General features: G+C 40.3%; 1 protein-coding gene across 1 annotated transcript; it reads left to right on the top strand.

Annotated features, from left to right (window-relative positions):
* Nucleotides 1–2,370: 2,370 nt before the first annotated feature.
* Nucleotides 2,371–22,685, top strand: LOC131202168 (cystine/glutamate transporter-like). Its single transcript, XM_058190873.1, has 12 exons — nucleotides 2,371–2,569; nucleotides 6,060–6,186; nucleotides 7,713–7,828; nucleotides 7,937–8,062; nucleotides 8,654–8,753; nucleotides 8,856–8,900; nucleotides 13,842–13,965; nucleotides 15,599–15,702; nucleotides 17,703–17,799; nucleotides 19,027–19,176; nucleotides 21,248–21,422; nucleotides 22,582–22,685. Exons 1-12 carry the CDS (start codon nucleotides 2,374–2,376, stop codon nucleotides 22,644–22,646), a joined length of 1,425 nt encoding a protein of 474 aa, XP_058046856.1. The 5' UTR covers nucleotides 2,371–2,373; the 3' UTR covers nucleotides 22,647–22,685.
* The last annotated feature ends 255 nt before the right edge of the window (nucleotides 22,686–22,940 follow it).

Below are 22,940 nucleotides of genomic sequence, written 5' to 3'. Positions count from 1 at the left end.
AGGTCATGTCAAAGTCGACGGAGTTGTAAATTTTCTAATCCCAGGATTTCAAGTCTGTCGGTATAAGGTATTTTGTTGTTTTCGAACTCTTCTAGTAAAATATTTCTGGACTTGTTCTATTGTCAGAGATGTGGTATGGGTTCCAGACGGATGAGCTGTATTCAAGAATAGGTCTGGCAAATGTTTTGTATGCTCTAGTTAGTAGTGTAGAGTTTTTTGAAAAGAAGCTGCGTAAAATTAGGTTTACAACTCTTAGGGCCTTTTTTGCTATGTAGTTGCAGTGGGCTTTGGCATTAAGGTCATTAGATATGAGAACTCCAAGATCTTTGACAGGGTGGGGGTCGTCAGTTAGGTAATGACCATCCAGTTTGTACTTGATGTTGGGGTTCTTTTTTCCAATATGTAAGACTGAGCATTTGCTGGTTGAGATTTGGAGTTGCCAAGTTTTAGACCAATCAGAAATTAAGTCGAGGTCTTCTTGAAGGGTAGAAGTATTATTAGTGGTATTAAATAGTTTGACATCGTCAGCAAAGAGAACACAATAACTTGAGATTAAGTCACAGAGATCATTTATGTATAGTATGAAGAGTGTTGGTCCAAGAACACTACCTTGGGGAACGCCACTTTTGACAGGAACAGGATTCGATATAGCGTTGCCAATTTTGACCACTTGTTGTCTATTTGTAGTAGGCAATTTAAGGTAGCAAGATTCTGGGTTCTTGTACTTTTTCAGCATGCGGGGATGGAAGCTTTCTCTTACAAAGCTGGGCATTCTGCACTTGATTGTTTTAAAAATCACTTATCAGTGTGAGAATCAGCTGTCACCCAGAGGAAGAAAATGAATACAGATATTACGCTCTTTATTTCAATGAATAGGGTTCTAATATATTTCTCTCCTTTGTTGATATTCATAAGCGTCAGTGCTCCAGCATGGCCCATTGATTTATATATTGCCGGTCACAGATCTCTGTGTTATACTTTCTCTAAGAGGCACTAAAGTTGTATAGTTCTGAGACATAAGATGGAGAGAGATCCATTGCTGTTATCAACTATGTTTTGTGGCCATGTGTTATTTCTCTTTTGAAGAGAATGAATGATTCCATTGTGAAATTTCTAAATCCAGATTCTAGTTCAAAAATATAATATTTGAAGTATAAGAATGATGAAAGTAGTATCACAACATGAGCTTGCTCCTTTGGTGTGTGTGTGTGTGTGTGTGTCTGTGTCTGTGTCTGTGTCTGTGTGTGTGTGTATGACACCAGCACACACATTTTAAAATGGTAGAACTTGCATTGTGAAGGTGCTGCTTTCATCTTCCTGCCTCTTTACTCCTTTCTGTTGATGTCATCGTATTGGTGGATTTTCTGGTGCTATTTCTCTCCCCTACCACCAAATGTGACCAGCTAGCAGGAAAGAATAAATACAAGATGGGGGTAGAGCTTGAGAACAAGCGAGCTCTGACAGATGGGCAGATTAATCAATTTAGTCATCAATCAAAACTCACTCCTGGTTTTCCACATATGGATCAAAAAGTAGTCCACAAACAGCTGACAGGTGTTATGGGGCAGGAATCGCAGACCAAAATGAGAGGATCGCTTCCTCTGTTCGGCTCTTTTAATTGGGTCATTTCCTTTTCCTGCCTCCATTCCCAGGCTGGGAAAGGAAGTACCGTAGATTTCATTTGTGGGATTAATGAGTTAATAGCTTTGAAGAAGCCCAGTTCCCTAGTTTTACCTGTTGTTTATGTGTAAATAACCTGGCTAACAACTAATAGCTGCAGGAAGGTGGGTTGCATGGCACAAGAATCCTAGCTATATCAGCAACCTCTTCTCCATGTCTTTTTAAATATTTAATATTTAAAGATATTTAAAGATATTTAAAGATAAAGATAAAGGTGCATGGAACACTGTTACCTTCCCACCAAAGGTGGTCCCTATTTTTCTACTTGCATTTTTTACGTGCTTTCGAACTGCTAGGTTAGCAGAAGCTGGGACAAGTAATGGAAGCTCACTCCGTTACACAGCACTGGGGATTCAAACCGCTGAATTGCCGACCTTTCTATTGACAAGCTCAGCATCTTAGCCACTCAGCCACCACGACCCCCTGTATAAACACTAGTGGATATAATATAGGTTATTATGCCTCTGCCATCACATTAATATCAGGATGCAAATATGAGTATAAGAATGCTACACCTGCTTCAAAATTGTATTACAATTCTATCTTATTACCTTTAAAAATAAATGCTCTTCTTTTTCAACGCAGGTGGGTCAAGAAACCAAGGTAGGATCTTTATGGTCTCTCAAGACATTCACCAGCATCAAAATCTTTGACATCAGCTTATTCTTCTACTGATCCAGAATCACACTAGCCATGGGAAAATCTAAGAAGAAAGAAGAGGCTGTCTTTCTGAGGAAGAAGATCACACTTCTCAGGGCCTTTTCGCTTCTCATCGGGAGCATGGTGGGCAGTGGCATATTCATTTCTCCCAAGGGGGTCCTGAAAAACTCCGGCAATGTGGGCCTCTCCTTGATTGTTTGGTTTGCCTGCGGAATTCTCTCTATGTTTGGTGCGTGGTGAGTTTCTTTTGTGTTCCGCTTTCAGGGGATCAGAAGAACTGTTGGGCCAATGTCATTGACTCTTATTGAATTGGTAGCTGCTATTGTCATGTCTAGCTACAGGTGGTGCAGTGGCCTCAAGGTAGAGCTCTCGCCTCATAATCAGGAGGCTGTAGTTCGATCCTAGGTAGAGGCTGATATTTCTCTCTCTGGGCACAATGAGAATATATCTGCTGAAAAAAACCTCCACGCTGGCGGCAGGAAGGGCAACCGGCCAGTAAACACTCAGCTCCATTCAGTTACCCAGAATCCACTGGGATTATGGGGTCATTAAAAGAAGATGATTGTCATATCTAGCTTTCCAAGGTGGTGGTTTTGTGTGCTAGCAGAGAGCCTGTTAAAAGTTAATTTCCCCCAAAAGAGAGGCAGCTAATTCCCCCAAGAGAGGCAGCTTATTACTCTTGTTCACCAATGTGAAACTTTAGCTGCCAGTTCTTTACCTGGTTCATATGCATCAAGTTCTTCCCGAGAACATAGGATGTCATAATGTCCTCACATAATATATGTGTGGATCCAAGCAATTGACAGATGGAAATTCTGTCAATGTGCAGATTTTCTAAGTGTCATTCAAGATATTTTTAGTATGACACCTGTGTTCCCATAACCACTGGGACTACCATAGTTTGTTTATGCCATAATCTCATTTTTCAGATTTTGTTATTTTGTGATCTTCTCCAATTCTTCGTCTTCTATTCTACTATCTCTAATATTGCCACATCAGTTATCCACACTTTTTTCTTTTCATCTGCAGTTATATCTGGTGTCTTATGAGCCAAGACTTTACCAGTCTGTACTTGGAAATCTCACAATATTTTAATTTGCTCCTTATGGTTTGTCACCCAGCCAGATGTTTAGGCTAGATCTGGCATTCTTTTTCCACCTATCAAATCATTGTTATTGTTAAAGTTACTGTTGCAAGATGTAATCTGTTCCAAGTAAAACTGCCTTTTGCAATTGACTGATGGTGATTTTGTCAATGCCTATGGTGTTCAAATGGTACTCCAGATGTTTTGGGATTGTACCCAAGAAGTTTATCACTATTGTACTATCTTTGCTTTCTTTTGTCACAGCTATTCTACTTCTGTTGGTAAAATGGAACTACTAGTGTCAGGTCTTTGTATTTTGTGATTTTTATTTCAGTTCCATTCTGCTTTCTACAGGTACTATCCTGTCCACTATCTAGATAATAACAACAACAACAACAACAACAATAATAATAGTAATAACAATAACAATAATGTTACATTATTTTACATTATATCGCAAAATAAAGTTACATTACAAAATAATGTTACATTATTTTACATTATATCGCAAAATAAACGTCCAGGGAAGTTCCCCCTGGACTTCGACAACTACCTGACCTTCGGACCTTTCGCCGCAAACTTAAGACTTATCTATTCTGTCTTGCTGGACTGGCTTGAATTTTAATTTTTTAGTTGATTTTATGGGTTTTAATTTTATTAATTTTTATCGGGATTGATTGTATTTTAAAAATTGGGCCAAATTTAATAAGTTTTTTAATGTATGTTTTTAGTATTGTATGTGTCTTTACTGTTTTTATCTTGGCTGTAAACCACCCTGAGTCCTTCGGGAGAAGGGCGGTATACAAATTAAAATATTATTATTATTATTATTATTATTATTATTATTATTATTATTATTATTATTATTATTAGTAGTAGTAGTAGTAGTAGTAGTAGTAGTAGTAATTAAAATAAGTAAAAATGAAATGAAACTTGACAGTCCATCATTAGCAACCATTAAAACCAAGACAACAGATCTCCCAAAAACCTTAGGCTTGACTATATTATTTCATTGGTATCTTGTTGCTTTTTAACTGTGATGCTCAGAACTGGGCACAGTAATTTGATTAATCTAACAATTGCAGAATCAGAAAATACTTGTTATCTAGCTACCTGGCTTCACAAATTCAAGAAATCAAGATGTAACTAAGCATTATTAGAATTGACTGAATACAGTTTGATTACAGAAGCACTTGTTATAACTCCAAACTACCTTATCCTATTCCAATGCTGCCTTCTGGTCAATCCAACCTGATTTTTCTTTTCTTATCCCAGGAGGTTATAAAAGTCTTCATCTCTGCTATAGACTCACACTTACCGTATTTCTTTGCTAATCAGAATATCATGGGGGACTTTGACAAGCTGTTGCATCGAAGTCAAATATCATCACCGTATACTTGCTATAAAATAAAAAATGTATTTTAAATTGTAAAAAGAATAGACTGAAATGGAATGAATTAATGCCGTCTGACTTCTGAGATTTATATTCTCAGAAGATCAGAATACAAATGTTTTGCTGAAATCAGGATCTATTATATTACAGCATTACCAACAAAGTCTCAGATTAATCAAAAATACGGTTAAGATGAATCTGGCAAGAGGTGTTATCTGCAAATGCATTCTGACATCCGTTTCAAAGCGCTTTCATATCAATCACATCATGATCTAGTCTATAATTTTTTTCAGGTATTAGTATCCGACTATTTGACTCTCAGGTCCTACAATCCACTTTTCTCCTTTTTCTGAGGATAGGAACAACCTCTCCTCTGGTCATCTAGTATTTTACATTTTCTCAAGACCATTGACAGTGCCCTAGGGTGCAATTATCTGGCTCTGAAGTTTTATTACTTCAAAATAAATATTCTCTGATCATATTTTTATCAGTCTCGTGCTTCACTTCTACCTCCACATCCTTCCTTTTCCAATTCCCTTGTGAAATACTGTTTAGAGAGGGCTGAGCCAAAATAAGAGTTAAGTAATGCCTCTTTTTTTTTAATCTGCTGACATTTTTCCTATTTTCCTATTTTCACTGATTATCACCCCCATCTATTCTCTGCCTCCTGAGTCCCAGCTGATTGGGAGGAAATGGGGATTTTGCAGTAACTTTCCCCTGGAGTGAGGGGGGGGGGAGAATGAAGATTTTACAGTATCCTTCCCCTGTCAGGCCCACCAAGCCATGCCCACCAAGCCATGCCACGCCCACTAAGCCAGGCCCACAGAACCGGTAGTAAAAATTTTTGAAACCTACCACTGAAGGAAAGCATAAGTACTACAGACTGAGAATAGTGATCCTTCGTCAGTAAAAGGGTGCATTTCCTCAGAGCTGTATGTGGGGTAGAGCTTAAGCCAGTAGAGTTCAAGCATATGGGAACGTCCTTTCTTTCTCTGAAACTCCTCTCTATACCTGGTAGGGCCACAGAATGCATTTAACCATGAAATGATTGTTTCGAATCTATTCTGTCTCTGCCTTCATAGGAGTTTAGGCCAGAGTACATAACATACAGGGGACTCCTATAATTTAGGCTAGGAAAGCCCTAATTTTCTCTTTTCCTGGGACAGCACTTTAGATGGTCCAAACCTTTCCGATATAAAGTCTTCATCATGATTTTTTAAAATTGTAATTAAATCATTCCAGGTGCTTTGAGTTACGCAGAACTGGGCACGCGAATTACCAAGTCCGGAGGCCATTACATTTATATCTTGGAAACTCTAGGTCCTCTGCCTGGATTCCTGTTTCTATGGGCGGAATACTTTGCTATAAGGTAAACTTTTCCATCATCACAGCGGTTCCCCAACCTTTCTTGCTCTGTGGGAGGGCAGAGTGAACGCCTTTGCGTGTGCGTGCACCACTTGCACAAGTGCAGCTTTGCGCTTGCCCACTGCTTGCATGGCTTGGTTCCCAACAGGCTGCAGCCTGGTACCGGGCCATGGACTGGGGGTTGGGGGCCCCTGCATTACAACCTTCAGTAAACATGATAGTGAACAAGAAATGCTCCAAATCATTGTTTATTGAGTATAACTAATGCACAAACACAAATGGAATAATCTGCAGACTCGGATACAGAAATAAAAGATGACCTAGGCAAATTGTCATACTTTTTATATTTATGAGGCAAGAAGAACTCTTATAAGTAGCAAAAGGATAGAATGTCTTGCCTTTATTTTGTCCTGAATCAGCTGTTCTTTTTTAAAAAAGTTTTTTTTAATTAGCTTATGTTATAACCAGTGGTGAGATTCAAGTAATTTAACAACCGGTTCTCTGCCTAATGATTTCTTCCACTAACCAGTTTGCCAGACTGTTCAGAAAATTAACAACCGGTTCTCCCGAAGTGGTGCGAACTGGCTGAATCCCACCACTGGTTATAACTAATGTTAATTCTATAACATACAAAGAAAACACAAAAGCAGATAGTCAGTTGTCCCAGTTGGGAAAAGACTGGGCAGGAGCATCCACAAAGGATAGCCACAAAAGTGAAGCGGTAGGCATGACCATGTGAGCAAAGGCTTGGGGCTTCAAATATGCAGTTGCTTGCACCGTCTTGTCTTTTTTTACCCACCCACTCTGTCCGTCGACATCCCTAATACTAAGTGCAGAATGTTTGTACTATGCTCTAAACCAGGGGTGTCAAACTCAATTTCATTAAGGGCCACATCGATGTTGTGTTTGGCCTTGGGGGGCTGGGGGGATGTGGCTGTGGTGGATGTGGCCAGCTCGACGTCACTTGTGTTGGGGGCACCTGTAGCAGCCCAAGCGCTCTGCCAGCGAAAATGGGCTCCCAAACTCTGTTTTAGGCTGCAACAGCCTCCTGCAACCTTCTGCCAGAAAAAATAGTTTTCTCTGGCAGAGGCACCATGGGCCAGTCCTTTGCTGTTTCCAGGGCAACCCTGCGGGCCAGATCTAAACACCCCCCAAGTTCTGACACCCTGGGCCTTGAGTTTGATACCCCTGCCCCAAACAATTATTAATATTAAAAATGATTAACTCAGATCTGATTTCTGGACAGCCAATCAACACAAAAATAAATGGTTTATGGCTATTTATGAGCGGCTGTTTGGTTTTGAAATACTTGATAGATGGTATACAATTATATCTGATTGCTTAAAAAAAGTAAATAATTGAGAGAAGCTGAATTTTGCAGATTCATTCTCAGTTGTTGCTGCTGTTTTTTTTCCATTTTTTCCTTTTTATCACCTTCCTTCTCCTCTTTATCACCATCTTTATCAGCTGCACTAGGACATTGCACTATGTGCTATAATATCTTCAAGTCTCCTCAAAATTTTTCTCTAGACCAGCCAACAGCGCCGTTGTCGCCTTAGCATTTGGACGTTACATATTGGAACCATTTTTTGCACCTTGTTCGGCTCCACTGCTGGCTGTGAAGCTTGTTGCTCTCCTGGGTTACTGTAAGTCTCAATGGAAATCTTGGCCATTTTATTTCCCTAGCAGTAGTGAGGCATGCTGATTTTGTGTACTCATGCAGATCAAATACTTTCCCTTTCTTGCCACTCTAGACGTTGTTCTCATCTTAAATTCTTGGAGTGTCAGCTGGAGTGCCCGGCTTCAGACCGTCTTATCTATCATCAAGTTGGCAGCACTCGCTCTCATTATTGTCCCAGGCATGATGCTTTTAGCTCAAGGTATTTCACACTGTTTTTATTCTCTACTAATCAACGCAATGATAAAAATCACAAGGAATACTTCAGAGGATTGAAGGCTTTGAATGCAACATATAAAATTTGACAGAGAAGAAGGAGGAGGAGGAGGAGGTGGAGGAGGGATGGTGGTGGTATTTTCAGGAACAGACTAGAAAGTTCTCCATAAGAAAGCCAATCATTATAGTTTATCATATGACTTACTCAACAAATGGTGGTTAAAACATGGCTTATTGTAATGTTAACCCAATCTAGTTGTTATAAATCATTCAATGTTTGGCAATGGCTTGTAAGATCTCAGGTAGAGGAGGCGTCTTCTTATCTCCTGCAACAAAATCCTTTTTAGACAAGATGGTTGTTTTGAATCTGGGCCCACCTGTCTTATGCAAATCATATGTTATACCACCAAGTTACATACATACATACATACATACATACATATATGTATATATATATATATATACATACATATACATATATACAATAAAACCTGACTTTGGCACTAATCTATCCATCATCAGGATGTCTATTTCTGCTATGATGCCTTTGCTTTGTAATTTTACTCTTTTTCTTTAGGCTGTACAGGAAATTTCCAGGATGCCTTCAATACCCAAGCGCTCGTTTTGGACAAACTACCTTTAGCCTTTTATGCAGGGATGTTCGCCTACTCTGGATGGTATGCATTCATAATGTATATTTCTGAAACCTTCTGGTGATTACTGAAGGTTCACCATTACTGAAACAGTCCTTTCTATCTCTTGCTCCGCCCTTAATGCAGGTTTCAAACTAGTTTTGTACGAGAAGAACTGGTGAAGCCAGAACGGTGAGTTGGAAAGATGAAACTTCATTCTGACTTAGACCAGTCTTTTCCAATCTGGCTCTCTCCAGATGACTGAACTCCTCCATACGTAGGAAATGCTGGAGTTGCATCTGGAAGACACCAGCTTGGTAGAAAAGACTGGGCTAGAGTAACAGGCCTAACAAGATACATTTTTGTGGTATAGTACAGTGGTGGGTTTCAAATATTTTTACTACCGGTTCTGTGGGGGTGGCTTGGTGGGGGTGGCAGGGGAAGGTTAAAATCTCCATTTCCTCCTGATCAGCTGGGATTTGGGAGGCAGAGATTAGTTGGGGGCGGGGCCAGTCAGAATTTTTACTACTGGTTCTCCGAACTACTCAAAATTTCCTCTACCAGTTCTCCAGAACTGGTCAGAGCCTGCTGAAACCCACCTCTGGTATAGTACTTTCAGAAGAAAACAGTGGGGAGCAGAAATGATGGAGTTTACTGCCTGCACTAAAACATAATATTTTAATTTTGCAGTCGAATATCATAGCTAATGCTTTTGCCCTCACTGCCTAGAAAACTGACAAGCCACATGAGTTCCCTATTGTGTAGATCAGGGGTGTCAAACTTGATTTCATTGAGGGCAGCATCAGGATTGTGCTTGATGTTGGGGCCTGCATGCGTGGTGGGTGTGGCCATGGTGAGCATGGCCAGCTCGATGTCTCTTGTGTCGGGGGAGGGGCATCTGAGGTGGCCAAGTGCTAAGGCAGGACTACCCTCAGACCTCCCCCTCTCATTACAACCTTCCTTCCTTCCTTCCTTCCTTCCTTCCTTCCTTCCTTCCTTCCTTCCTTCCTTCTCTTCTTTTTCCTTCCCCTCTTTCCTTATTTTTCCCTCCTTGCTCTCTTCACATCTTCCCTTCTTTTTCTTTTTCTTTTTCTTTTCTCTTTCCTTTCTCCTTTCCTGTCCCTTCCTGGATGCTCAAATGCAAAGGGGGAAACATTTCTCCTTTTGCTTTATTTAGCTTTTGGTTTGTTTTGCTACCTTCTGCCAGTGAAAACGGAGTTCAGGGGGCTTGTGTGACCCTCCCGAGCTCCATTTTTGCTGGCAGAGGCACCACAGGCCAGTCCTTTGCTCTTTCCTGGATGCATCTAAGCATGTGGGCCTTGAGTTTGACACCCCTGTAGATAAAGATAAAGAACAAAATGCCCATTTTTCCTTCCAGCTTTATAAAGACCATTGGAGCAAAGGGACCACTGGCATATATACTTGCCTGCAGAAGTTGTAAATGCTCCAACACTGGAAATTTTTAAGAAAATGTTGGATAACCATCTGTCTGAGATGGTGTAGGGTTTCCTGCCTGGGCAGCAACTCTGGGCAGCTTCCAATCAAAGGTTAAAACTCCATAAAAGCCATATTAAAACTCTAAAAACTAAACCCATTAAAAACAAAAACCTGGAGTCAAGTCAGATTCTGAAGTGCAGTTACCTCAACTTATCCCCAGTGCTTGGCGGGAAAGCCAGACCTTCAATGCTTTATGGAAGACTAGGAGAGTAGAAGCCTGTTGAACTTAAGGGGTAAGACTGTTCCATAGGGCAGGGGCTGCCATGGAAAATGCAGAGTTCTTAGATCCCGTCAAATAAGCAATATTTAGGAGAAGGGACTAGAAGCATGCCCACCCTATCTGATTTGGTTGGATGGGTAGATATCCTTAGGGAAAGGCAGTCATATAGATAACGCAGCGCTGTGGCATAATAGACAAGTCATTGTTTCAAACACACATGCAATATACTGTGGTTGAACTTGATTTCCTAAGAGTCCTTTACAAATTATGTATGTCCGCTCAGAGATAAACTCTATTAAGCTGAAAGGGAAGGCTTCCTACTGTGTGCATGCAATGCATACTGAATAATGAAAAGAAGAGAGTAATTATATAAGACAGCTGCACGTTGCCAAGCGCTCCACACTATGGATATGATGCAAATGCCTGAATGAGTTCTAGGAGCTAGAAAAGGCAAGACAAGAAGCAACAGATAGAAACTAAACAAAGAGAGAAGAAACCTAGAACTAAGGAGGAATTTCGTAACAGTGACAACAATTAACCAGTGGAACAGCTTGCCTTCACAAATTGTGGGTGCTTCATCACTGGAGGTTTTTAAGAAGAAACTGGACAGCCACCTATCTGAAATGATATAGGGCCTCCTGATTGAATAGGAGATTGGACTAGAAGGCCTCCAAGGTTACTTCTAGCTCTATTCTAATTGATGTGCAATATATTAGAGCAGTGGTTCTCAACCTTTATAGTGCTGCGACCCCTTTAATACAATTCCCCACGATGTGGCAACCCCAACCGCAGAAGGGGAAAAAAAGCAGCAAACTGTTTTTTTGAATTTATCACGCCTGAAGCCATATTGGCTAGCGATCTGAACTGCTTGCGATTGCCTTGAGGACGGGAGGCATTAAAGCGGAGACTCCTCCCCTATTAAATTTATCGCGCCTGAAGCCAGATTAGGCTAGCGATTGGGAGTGATTGCAGCTGGCTTGAGAGGGAGACATCAGAGCAAAGATTTCTCTCTTTTTTAATTCATCGCGCCTGAAGCTGAATTCGGCTAGCGATTTGAAGAGCCTGCAGCTGGCTTGTGGAGTCAACCATTGGAGCACGATTCTTCGACTCACAAGTATACTTCCCATATTTCCGATGGTCTTAGGCGACCCCTGGCAAATCGTTATTTAACCCCCAACGGGGTCGCGACCCACAGGTTGAGAACCGCTGCATTAGAGCCTTGATGGTGAACCTATGCCACACACGCCGGAAGTGGCATGCAGAACCATCTTTCTAGGCATGCCAGCCATCGCCTGTTGCTCTTTCGGTTGCCGGTGCGTGCATGCACCCTGGCCAGCTGGTGTTTGTGTGTGTGGGAGTGCCGGAAACTGGAAAAGCAGTTCCCCGGTGCGCATGTGCGTGCTGACCAGCTTGTCTTTACCTGCACATGTGCGTTAGAAAATGGAACATTAGCTAAGCTTCCAGTTTCTGGCGCTTCCGCACATGCGCATTGGGGAACTGCTCTACTGGTTTTCAATGTGTGTGCGCGTGTATGTGTGTGCGATGGTCCCTTTTAAGCACTCAGTGCCAAATAGGTTTGCCGTCACTGCTTTAGAGCACTTCTTCTGGCTATTGGAACTGCTAGGGGTGGAACTGAATGAAGCAGCTTTGCCAAGGTGCTTTGCCCTAACTTGCAAAGCTCTATAAAACTTTCCTGTGCGACAACTGTAGTATTTCTGTGAAGAGGAGAATAGATAAATCAGTGAGCGAACAATGTGAAATAGAGATCTTTACTCTCAAAACAAGTCCATATACCTGAACTCTTGTGTAATTGTCATTAATTTCTCAGATATTAACTTTGGCTCCCTCTAGAGGCTTTATGTTATATTTAAAACACTGATTTCTGCAACCTCTTTAGCCCAGGGGTCTCCAACCTTGGCAACTTTAAGCCTGGCTTTGCTGGCTGTGGAATTCTGGGAGTTGAAGTCCTCCAGGCTTAAAGTTGCCAAGGTTGGAAATCCCTGTTTAGCCGATGCACTGACATGAAGAGAGATGAGAAATTGTTCCAACAAATGTTTCTGAATTATAAAATTGTTTATCCTTGAAAGGCAGTTAATAGTAGCGAATGACAGCAGTGATATACATTCAAAAAAAGGAAAATTTAATGAATTTTAATTAGTAAAAATTTATTAATAATTAATTAATAATGATAAATAATAATAATAAATGTAATTTATTGATTGAGCAGGGGATTGGACAAGAAAACCTCCAAGTTCCCTTCTGGCTCTATTATGATTGATTAATTGATTGATTATTTTAAAAGCTATCCTATTCATGTTCAGCCGCTATTTAAATTTAGCTAGAATTATGTTGTACAGCAAGATTGTTGAAAATTATCTTAGGATAGAAAGTGGAGGACAATTTGGCCTCCATTATCAGTCATATGGCCAAGAAGCCCAGAATATATATATAGGTAACACATTTCAAAAGGAACAATGACAAGAAAAAAAAATGATCCTGACCTGTATTGGATATAAATGTTACCTACCTCTTCATTCCAGCCAATTGATTTCTACTTGTTATCCTGATTCTACCTCCCTTTGGGACTGTTACCTGGAGCTTCCATTTTTTAAATGCCTCTTGAGCTAGGTTCTGTTCTGAAGTTCTGTTTTACTTCATTCTTCACACCCAGGAGTAGAAGATAGTTTTGTTGTTGTTAGTTGCGAAGTCGTGTCCGACCCCATCGCGACCTCAGGCCTTCCTGTCTTCTACCATCCCCCGGTGTCCATTTAAGCTCATGCCTACTGCTTCAATGACTCCATCCAGCCACCTCGTTCTCTGTCGTCCCCTTCTTCTTTTGCCCTCAATCTTTCCCAGCATTAGGCTCTTCTCCAGTGAGTCCTTCCTTCTCATTAGGTGGCCAAAGTATTTCAGTTTCATTTTCAGGATCTGGCCTGCTAAAGAGCAGTCAGGGTTGATCTCCTCTAGGACTGACTGGTTTGTTCGCCTTGCAGTCCAAGGGACTCGCAGGAGTCTTCTCCAGCACCAGAGTTCAAAGGCCTCAATTCTTTGGCGCTCAGAACTATCAGAAGATAGTTTAGTTGGTTTTAATTCCCACTCAGAGCTGAAGACACTTCTTGGATGAGAAGTGAAACATCTTCAGAGAAAAACCAGAAAGTCCAATTGCCTCTTGAAAAAGCACCTTTGGGATTGCCACTCTATGGTTTTCAATTGCTTACTGCCCTCTCATGGAGAAACCAGTGCCTGGCATAAGATGATTAAACAATTTTGGCCATGCTTTCTCGCCATTTGAAAATTGTACTTCCAACCTCTCTGAAGGGCATAAAGGTCCAGGAGGACAGCTGAATTAAATCTTAATTGGGATGTGGGCTATGGAGGTACTCATAGGTGTCTCAATTTCCTTTTCCTTTCTGTAGAAATATCCCTCTGGCAGTGATTGTGTCTGTGATCACAGTGATCGTGGGGTATATGCTCACCAATGTTTCCTATTACACAGTACTGACAGCAACAGATGTACTTGTCTCCCAGGCAGTGGCTGTGGTGAGTTGAAAGTCAAGGCTGTTTTTACAATCAGATTAAACGAACACATACAAACAACACAGGCACCCCTCACTGCACCCATTTCAATGCAGACATTCCCGAACAGGGGTCTCCAAACTTGGCAACTTTAAGACTTGTGGACTTAAAGCTGGATCTGCCTAGAGACTGAGTCATAGTTTTTTGACCACGCCCCTTCCTCCTTCCTCTTGAGCCCAGTTTCGGCGAAGACAGGTCAGAAGAAATTCTCCCTCTGGAAAAAAACTCCGACAAAGGCTGGGAACCGGAACACTACTCCATCTGGAATAGAAAGCTCCTCCAACATTAGAGACAAATTCATAGCAGGCCCTGAGCAGAAGGGAGGGGCTGACCGATGCCACACCTACACCGAGAATTGGCGTTCAGGTAGACCAACGCCTATTCTCCAGTGAAGCTGCGGCATCAGTCAGACATGGGACATACCAAAGCTATTGGCAGTCCTAAGGGGATGTCGAAGGGCCTGGAGCAGTCCCCGCACAATGCACCTGCTATAAGACTCTCCTACCAAAGAATGCTTCTGCCGAAGCAAAAACATCCAACTTATAATGGTGGATAAAGAGGGAAGGAGTAGACCAGTAGACAACTCTGGGAATTGAAGACCACAAGTCTTAAAGTTGCCAGGGTTGGAGACCCCTGCTCCAGAGGGTTCCATTTGCAATTGATGAAAGAGAGGTTTGGCAATTAAGTGTCAATTAAGCACAGTTTCACCGAAAGCTCCCAAGAGTCTGTTTTGTCTCTGTAAAACCTTGGAATCGCAAATAGTATGAATATTCACACAGGGGTGGGGGCTCAGGTGGAGACAGCACTGTTATCTCTTCTTAAAAAAAGTAAATCTCAAGACATTTTTAATTTTCCGTTATATATTATTATTATTTTTTTTTTGTAGAACTGAGAGTTCTGAAATGGGATTTGGCATGAGGAATTCTGCAAGATGAAGTCCACAATCTTAAAGTTGCCAGATTTGAACAACTACTGAGAGACAGATAGAAACCGAGAGATATAGAAATAGATCAATGCATGCACACATATATACAGACCAGTGGTGAAATTCAAATTCTTTTTACTACCGGTTCTGTGGCGTGGCTTGGAGGGCATGGTGTGGCTTGGTGGGCATGGCTTGGTGGGCATGGCAGGGGAAGGATACTGCAAAATCTCCATTTCCACCCTACTCCTGGGGAAAGGATATTGCAAAATCTCCATTCTCTCCCACTCCTGGGAGAAGGATATTGCAAAATCTCCATTCCCACCCCATTCTGGGGCCAGCCAGAGGTGGTATTTGCCGGTTCTCCGAACTACTCAAAATTTCCGCTACTGGTTCTCCAGAACCTGTCAGAACCTGCTGAATTTCACCCCTGGTACAAACACATAATATTTCAAGATTAGAGTATTTCCAAAGCTTTCTTAAAGACTGATGAAGCAAGCAGTAATAATATTAGAGACATAAGGAACAAGCAGCTGTAAAACTGGAAATGAAATACTGTTGAGCTGATGCCCTAACATCTCTGAAGCCCTCCTGGTGGTTTTTGTTCGCAGCCGAGTTGATTCATGCAGTGTTTCACATATGTGAATTACAACCATGCCTTTCTTCTCCCATCAGAGTTTTGCACGGAAAGCTTTCCAGAGCCTTATCTCTGTAATTCCAATCTTGGTTTCCCTGTCTTGTTTTGGAACCATGAATGGGGGAATTTTTACATTTTCAAGGTTGGTAGCTGGTTAACTTCTAATGTTTACCTTTATATCTCATGATACTGTTGGAAGAAATATCCATCTGGGTTCAGTTCAAAGTGGGGAGAAAGACACTGGAAACATGGAAGCTGTTTGGAAAGATGGTTTAATGGTGGACAGGACCACATGGTCCTGGGCAATCAAGCACATGGGTGTATGTGTGAGAGAGAGATTTATACCCTCTCTTGGGCTTTGAACTTCCTTCCTGTTCCTATGAAAGAAATGTATTCTGATTATTTGTCAGACTTCCATGGGGCCATGCAGGGGTAACTTTGTAGGTTGTCTTGAGTCCCAGGCTTGGTTGAATTTTGCTGGGAGATGTAATGAAGGGGCTTTGGCAAGTCCTATTATGGCTTAATGGCTTTGTCCTGGTTTGGATCTTGAATGAAGGCTAATCCTATCCCCCTGGAGCCGAAGGTCTTTTGTCTTATAGATAAGATGGCCCAGTCTTTTGTCTTGTAGATAAGTTGCCACCAAAATATCTGCTGGGACTGAGTTTCTGTGTCCCTTAAGATTTCTATTTTTCTTTTAGGGGAAATATTCTGCCTTTTTATTATTTCCTAGAATATTTCATCTTCTAGATGAGGGGTGGGTGCTAACTTTCTACAATACCATGACACATGTCACAGTGATGTTATTATGGCTTGTGGCAGACACTGATTAGGACCCGAAAGTCATAGAGGTAGGATAGGAACTGGTAATCAGGATATCACATTTAATACTGATACAGTTTCTCCCAACTGAAGGATGATGCCAAATTCAATTCAGACTCTAAGCATCTGAAACTGAGTAACAAAATACAACAAAGATAGTTGTTTGTTTCAGAGGCACATTGGAGGGAAATTATCAAGAACACAGAAATGATGGATTATAATTAATTTTGTACCCCTACATTTCCCTCTTGGGCCCTTGCTGTTAGCTGTTTCCTCTCCCTAATTAATTTCAAGGTCCTCATTTTCACTATGTGGAAGTCAGTTGTGGAGAAAAAAGAGAAGTGGGAATTTCAGGGGGAAAAGACAAGGGGAGGAACAATGAAGTCATTATCTCCTTCAGATGATCCATTCTAATGTCTTGAAGCAAAGGAGGAGAAAATTGTGTTTTTTCCTCACAGGTGCTCCTTTTTAAGTGTTGAACATTATGCTGAGCCTTACCTCGCTTAACATAGACTGTTAAATAAATCACTGTTGGTCAAGTTCACACAAATATAAACTTAGATTTGCAAACAGCAATGGCTGGGCTGACACAGCTGATAAGCCAAAATCAACCAACTTTTCAGAAGGAGGTGCAAATTTTTCCTTCTTTTTTGATTGTGCATATAATATCCTGAATGATGCCCTTTGTGATCTCCTCTAAAATTATCGAACATCTTGGAAAATAGTAACCATTTAGATGAAAGAGGAATTGGTCATTCTATAAATAGTTAATTAAATCAATACCAATAAAATAAAGCATATTTTATTTTAGTATCCCATGACAATCACTAAGTGTCGTATCTTATGATTTAAGATGAATGCATTTTTATGATTATGATCATGATTTATCACTTATAGCTTTTATGTAAAATGAGAACTTATACACCAAAGACAAATTCCTTGTGTGTCTAATCACACTTGGCCAATAAAGAATTCTATTCTATTCTATTCTATTCTATTCTATTCTATTCTATTCTATTCTATTCTATTCTATTCTATTCTAGTCTAGTCTAGTCTAGTCTAGTCTATTCTATTCTATTCTAGTCTAGTCTAGTCTAGTCTAGACTAGACTATTGAAACAAGAGAAATGACAAGTTTGAAGTACTCTGCTGATTGTTTTTGCATTTAGATTTTAAAAATATTATTGCCTGATTTCATTCAGAGCTATCATTTGAAGAATGGCATAAAATTACCTCTATGAAATGTGTTTCCAATCTATCAGGCTTCTACTAGTGAAGTTTCCTACATACTTGAGCTCTTTTACAGCCATTTTTCTACTTCTAGGACATTGTTTGTGGCTTCCAGGGAGGGGCAATGGCCTACCCTCTTCTCTATGATCCACATCCAACGCCATACCCCACTGCCAGCTGTCTTGCTAATGGTATGCTTCTTTGTCTATAGTGTCACATTCATTTCTTACTTCAATGGCTCTGATCTGGCAAGCCCGTGACAATCATCTTTAGCTGACAATAATGCAAACAGCCTGTGTTATTGATAACCTGACCACAGTAATACCAATAATTGTGAAAGTGTGTTGTTTTGCTTTTGAAATCATCATGATTGCCTATATTGATTATTGCTTATGATTTTGTGCCCTCAAGCCAGTGTTGACTCTTAGCAACTACATACTGTAGATAGATCTTCTCCAAGGTGATCTGTCCACCACTGGGCCATCAGCCTTTTAAAAGTTGCAAGTTCTGTAAATCAATTAATCAATCCATCACTGCTATAGTTGAGTCAGTCATCCTCTTCTCTTTTATTCTACCTTTCCCAATACTATTTTTTTTAAGTCTCTTAAACAACAAAAAAAATTGGTTAAATCGCCCAGATTGTGTGGTGAATTGTGGTACGTTACTGCATTTGTATCTTCATGCATGTGTATGTGGTTTACAAAAAGCATTTTCAATTACTATGGTAGTCTTCTACTTGTATTTGATGGCACTTAGATGTATTGGACTACAGCTCCCATTCACCAATCAGTTGTGTGTTCTTGTGGGGATTTTATGACTTGTAATTCAACATATCCAGATGCCATCTGATTTTGCAAGATTTATCTATGTGTAGATTTATCTCTGGGTGAATTTTCTATAGTGCTTTTTTTCATGAAATGCCAGGTGCTATTCCTAAATGTAACAATCGATCTGCAAGATTTTACCTTCTAAGACTGATGGAACCAATTAATATGCTGGTGTATTGATCGTATGTTAAAATTCAAATCAGCTAAAACTCATTAACTGTTTAGCTCACACTGGCAATTGATTTCTATTGATGCTTTATAAAATATTCCAGTGGATTTGTTGTTCTTTAGTTTAAAATATTGTGCTTTGAAATTTCTTTCTGGTTTGGATTTGACCTGTGAGCTATTATCATTTCACACGCATGTCTGAAATTTAATCTCCTTTCACAAAGCAGCAACAATCTTGCATTCTTGAAACTGTTGGCAATAAAAGTGCAAACCCTATAAACAATTTTGAAAAACAACAATGACACACTTTTCATGCTTTGTCCAAAGCAAATGAGCCAAAGTTAGGTTTGGATTTCTGCCTTCTTCCTATGAAAACTCTGATGGTTTAGTTTACTATTTTTTTTTTCATTTTATTTCTTCAAGTTCCCTTTGGTCACAGCCATGATCTGTGTAGGAGATCTTTACCACTTGTTGAACTTCTTCAGCTTTTCTCGGTGGCTCTTCATAGGATTAGCCACCCTTGGGCTTATAGTTCATCGCTGTCGCCATCCTGATATATTAAGCCCATTCAAGGTAAGGTTTGATAGTTTGAAGTCTTTTAGGAACATAATGCTTTACCTTTTTTCATTAGCTCTGAAAAGGTGAGTCAGGAGTTCTTTGGTCTAATTCTTCTCAAATATAAATCAAATAGTAAAGTGGCATTGTTATTATTAGCCACGGTGGCACAGTGGTTAGAATGCAGTACTGCAGTAAGGCATTTCTGCTAACTGTTGGCTGCCTGCAATTTGGCAGTTCAAATCTCACCAGACTTACGGTTGACTCAGACTTCCATCCTTTTGAGATGGGTAAAATGAGGACCCAGATTGTTGGGGGCAATATGCTGACTCTTTAAACTGCTTAGAGAGGGCTGTAAAGCACTGTAAAGTGATATATAAGCCTTGTATATATCAATAACAACTTACCTATCTTAATGGAATGTAAGTCCTGGATCTTTGAAAGAAGGGTGGCACTAACCCAACTAGAGTGTTTACTTGCCTCCAAGAAGTCCTGAAGTTACTTTGTTCCACCTTCCTTTTTGAATTCAGAAATTCAAAGTTTTCCCATACCAAAGTCTTTGCAATTCTCAAAAAGCACACTGAAAATGGTGAAATGTTCTTCTTCCTCTTAAGAATATTTCAAAAACTAATAAAAAAAATGCAGTGGCACTTCTGCAACTTGCCTATTATTTGTACAGATCTAGGAAAAAGAGATATGATTATGACAGATTTAAAATGGCTGCTCCCTTATAACTGTAGTTGAGAAAACAATCCTAATCCTCTCAAAGGGCCACAAAAACCCTGTCTTGCTTCACGGTTGTGCTTCTGAAAATGTGATGGTCTTCCATGAACCAGACAAATAGCTTTAGGAGGAGGCTGGGTGGGATGCATCTCATTATCTAGACTTGACTAGCCATGGTGGCTCAGTGGTTAGAATGCAGTACTGCAGGCTACTTCTGCTGACTGTCAGCTGCCGGCAGTTCAAGTCTCACCAGGCTCAAGGTTGACTCAGCCTTCTGAGGTTGGTAAAATGAGGAGCCAGATTGTTAGGAGCAATTACTTCACTTAAAGAGGCTGTAAAGTACTGTGAAACAGTATATAAGTCTAAGTGCTATTGCTATTACCTGAGGAATTGTCTTTACATTGTCCCATCCCACCCAGTCAGGCAGGGAGGATATGTTTTGAATACAATTAATCAAAGAATTCAAACTGGTGGAATCCAGGCGAAAACCTTCTCTGTCATTGTCCCTGCCCTGCCCATCTCTTACCCCCAGAGATGAGACAGGGCCCCACACTTCTGGCCTGCAGTTTGGCAGATCGAATCTCACCAGGTTCAAGGTTGACTCACCCTTCCATCCTTCCAAAGTCGGTAAAATGAGGCCTCAGATTGTTGGGGACAATAGGCTGACCCTGAGAGCTGTAAAGCACTGTGAAGTGGTATATAAGTCTAGGTGTTATTGCTATTGCCAAATGCTTCAGTCACGTCCATACAGCTTTCTTGGCAGAAGGGAGTGACTGTTGCCTTTTTTCCTGATTTGGTTTTGGATTTTATAACTTCTGATTAAAAATGTATTAAAAAGCACATGTTTTTGTGAAGTGGCATAAGCATTCATAAACTGTAGCTCATACAATCTTAAGCCTTTTAAATATAAATTGTCTGTTGGAAAAAGTGCTGCCCAGTCTCTGATTTCTCCAAGGCAATTTGACTAAGAGTCCTACTGTCCTCATTCTGGCAGTAGATTATCCTTAGCTTCTCTTCCCCCCCCCCTCTTTGAACTTTACCACCAGAGAGAACCTATTGGAAATTTACACTCTCATTGAATCACATTCAAGTTCACAGAAGATATTGAGCACTGTGACAAGACAATAATTCCCTAGAAGGATCTGTCAACCCTCAGAGATACTCCAGACCAGCTGTCTCCAACCTTGGCAACTTAGTTGCCAAGGTTGGAGACCCTGGACTAGTCTGTTGTTGCTGCTGTTTCTCAAGGACATTCCCACAGATCATTACAAGTTCCATCTATGATGGAGACTTTAATCATAAGATGACAAAGACCACCTTTGAAACATTTTTACCTGATAACATACTTTTCTCTCTCCCTCTCCAGGTTCCTCTTTTCATTCCCATTTCCTTTACTGTCATCTGCCTTTTCACAGTGGGAATGTCTTTCTACTCAGACCCGGTTAATATTAGCATCGGATGTGCCATCGTTTTAAGTGGTCTTCCAGTTTATTATTTGCTCATCAAACAATCAATGCCAAATTGTTGCCGTAAAACTTTCTGTGAGTGGATCGTTTTGGATTATGACATCCTTAAAATCATAGCCAATGATACTGTAAACTGAGGCAGGAGCAACATTCCCTGTGATGCTTAGCTTCATCTTCTGGTATCTCTAGGAAGCTTGGCCAAATGGGTCAGGAATCAGGATGCAGGCGAAAGGGACATCATCTTCTACCAGCAGGTTTTTGCATGCATTTGTGTCACCTGTAGTGTCCTGTATTTGATCCCTAGGATATATAATATGGGAATCATTTATACAGCTCAAGCCAATAAGCAAGTATGAAATAGTCCATCTTACATGATTAATTTTTGATAGAACTTTTTAGGCTAATCCGTCTAAGCAATAATATACATTTTTTACATCATAATTGTATTGTGGTTATAAAACAATTATATTAATTATATTATTTAAAGATCAGCCCAGTCCAAGAACTAACTTCAATTGTGGCAATTCAGCTGCGATTCCCAGATAACATAGCTACTATATTTCTGAGCATTTTGGAACTTGAAGTCTTGAGTTGCCAAGGTTGGGACACAAAGAATATCCAGACCAACGCAAATAATATAATTATAGGTAGTTCTTGGACTGATCTGGTTCCTAAATTATGATATTGGGCTTCTTATTGTTCAAATGGAATTGTCTCCAAACATTCTGTCCACCATTTTACTTTTATTTATTCAGTTAAGCATATAATAGCCCACTTCAAAATTCTTTTGAAATAATTCAGGTTCCAGACAAAAAAAATGTTTTTTCCCGTAAACTTGAATTTAAACTTGAACAGACATATGAGCCTTAACTAGAGAAATGTTACAGTTTAGAGTCTAACCTTATACCATAGCTGTTTATCAATAAGGGCATGTCATCATATATTCCCCCAAAAGATGGAGAAGGTCTAGACCAGGGGTCTCCAACCTTGGCAACTTTAAGACTTGTGGACTTCAACTCCCAGAATTCTTCAGCCAGTTTTGCTGGCTGAGGAACTCTGGGAGTTAAAGTCCACAAGTCTTAAAGTTGCCAAGGTTGGAGACCCCTGGTCTATCAAACCAATAGAACAGTCACCATTGTTCAAACTGCATAGGGGGGGTTATTCTTACCTTTTTAATTTTATTTATAGTTCTTTTATGAATTTATTCATATTCTTCATCCTTTTCTTTCTGCAGGTTTTCTTACACTGAAGCTCCAGATCCTGTTGAAGGTAGTACAGCAGGAGATCAGGACATACTGACCAGTCCTTACTTTGAACTGTTGACTTTGGAGAGCCTTCTGTACAAGCTTGCATTTCCTATCACACTTAGAGTAGCTTTTGCATGGCTCCTTCCAGGTTGGAGTTCCAACACCATATGGAAAGTTCACCAGAGATCAAAGGCACAAAGAAGGTTGCCCTGATTCTTGCTTACTATTTGATTGTTTTTAAAAATGTACTCTATTCTGCCCTTGGTATTATCCTCATCTGCAATGCAGATGCACTTAGGTGCAACCAATAAATCTGATGCAGTTGCATCTGCATACATATTCTATT

This window comes from Ahaetulla prasina, chromosome 7 (genome assembly GCF_028640845.1).
Source record: "Ahaetulla prasina isolate Xishuangbanna chromosome 7, ASM2864084v1, whole genome shotgun sequence".
Classification (NCBI taxonomy): Eukaryota; Metazoa; Chordata; class Lepidosauria; order Squamata; family Colubridae; genus Ahaetulla; species Ahaetulla prasina.
This window is presented reverse-complemented; position numbering and strand designations above follow the sequence as displayed.

Bases quoted from the DNA above. Each gene is read 5' to 3' on its own strand.
- LOC131202168 (XM_058190873.1), top strand. From the start codon at position 2,374: ATGGGAAAATCTAAGAAGAAAGAAGAGGCTGTCTTTCTGAGGAAGAAG. The intron at 2,570-6,059 runs GTGCGTGGTGAG...AAATCATTCCAG, and splicing joins CGGAATTCTCTCTATGTTTG to GTGCTTTGAGTTACGCAGAA. The intron at 13,966-15,598 runs GTGAGTTGAAAG...TTCTCCCATCAG, and splicing joins TCTCCCAGGCAGTGGCTGTG to AGTTTTGCACGGAAAGCTTT.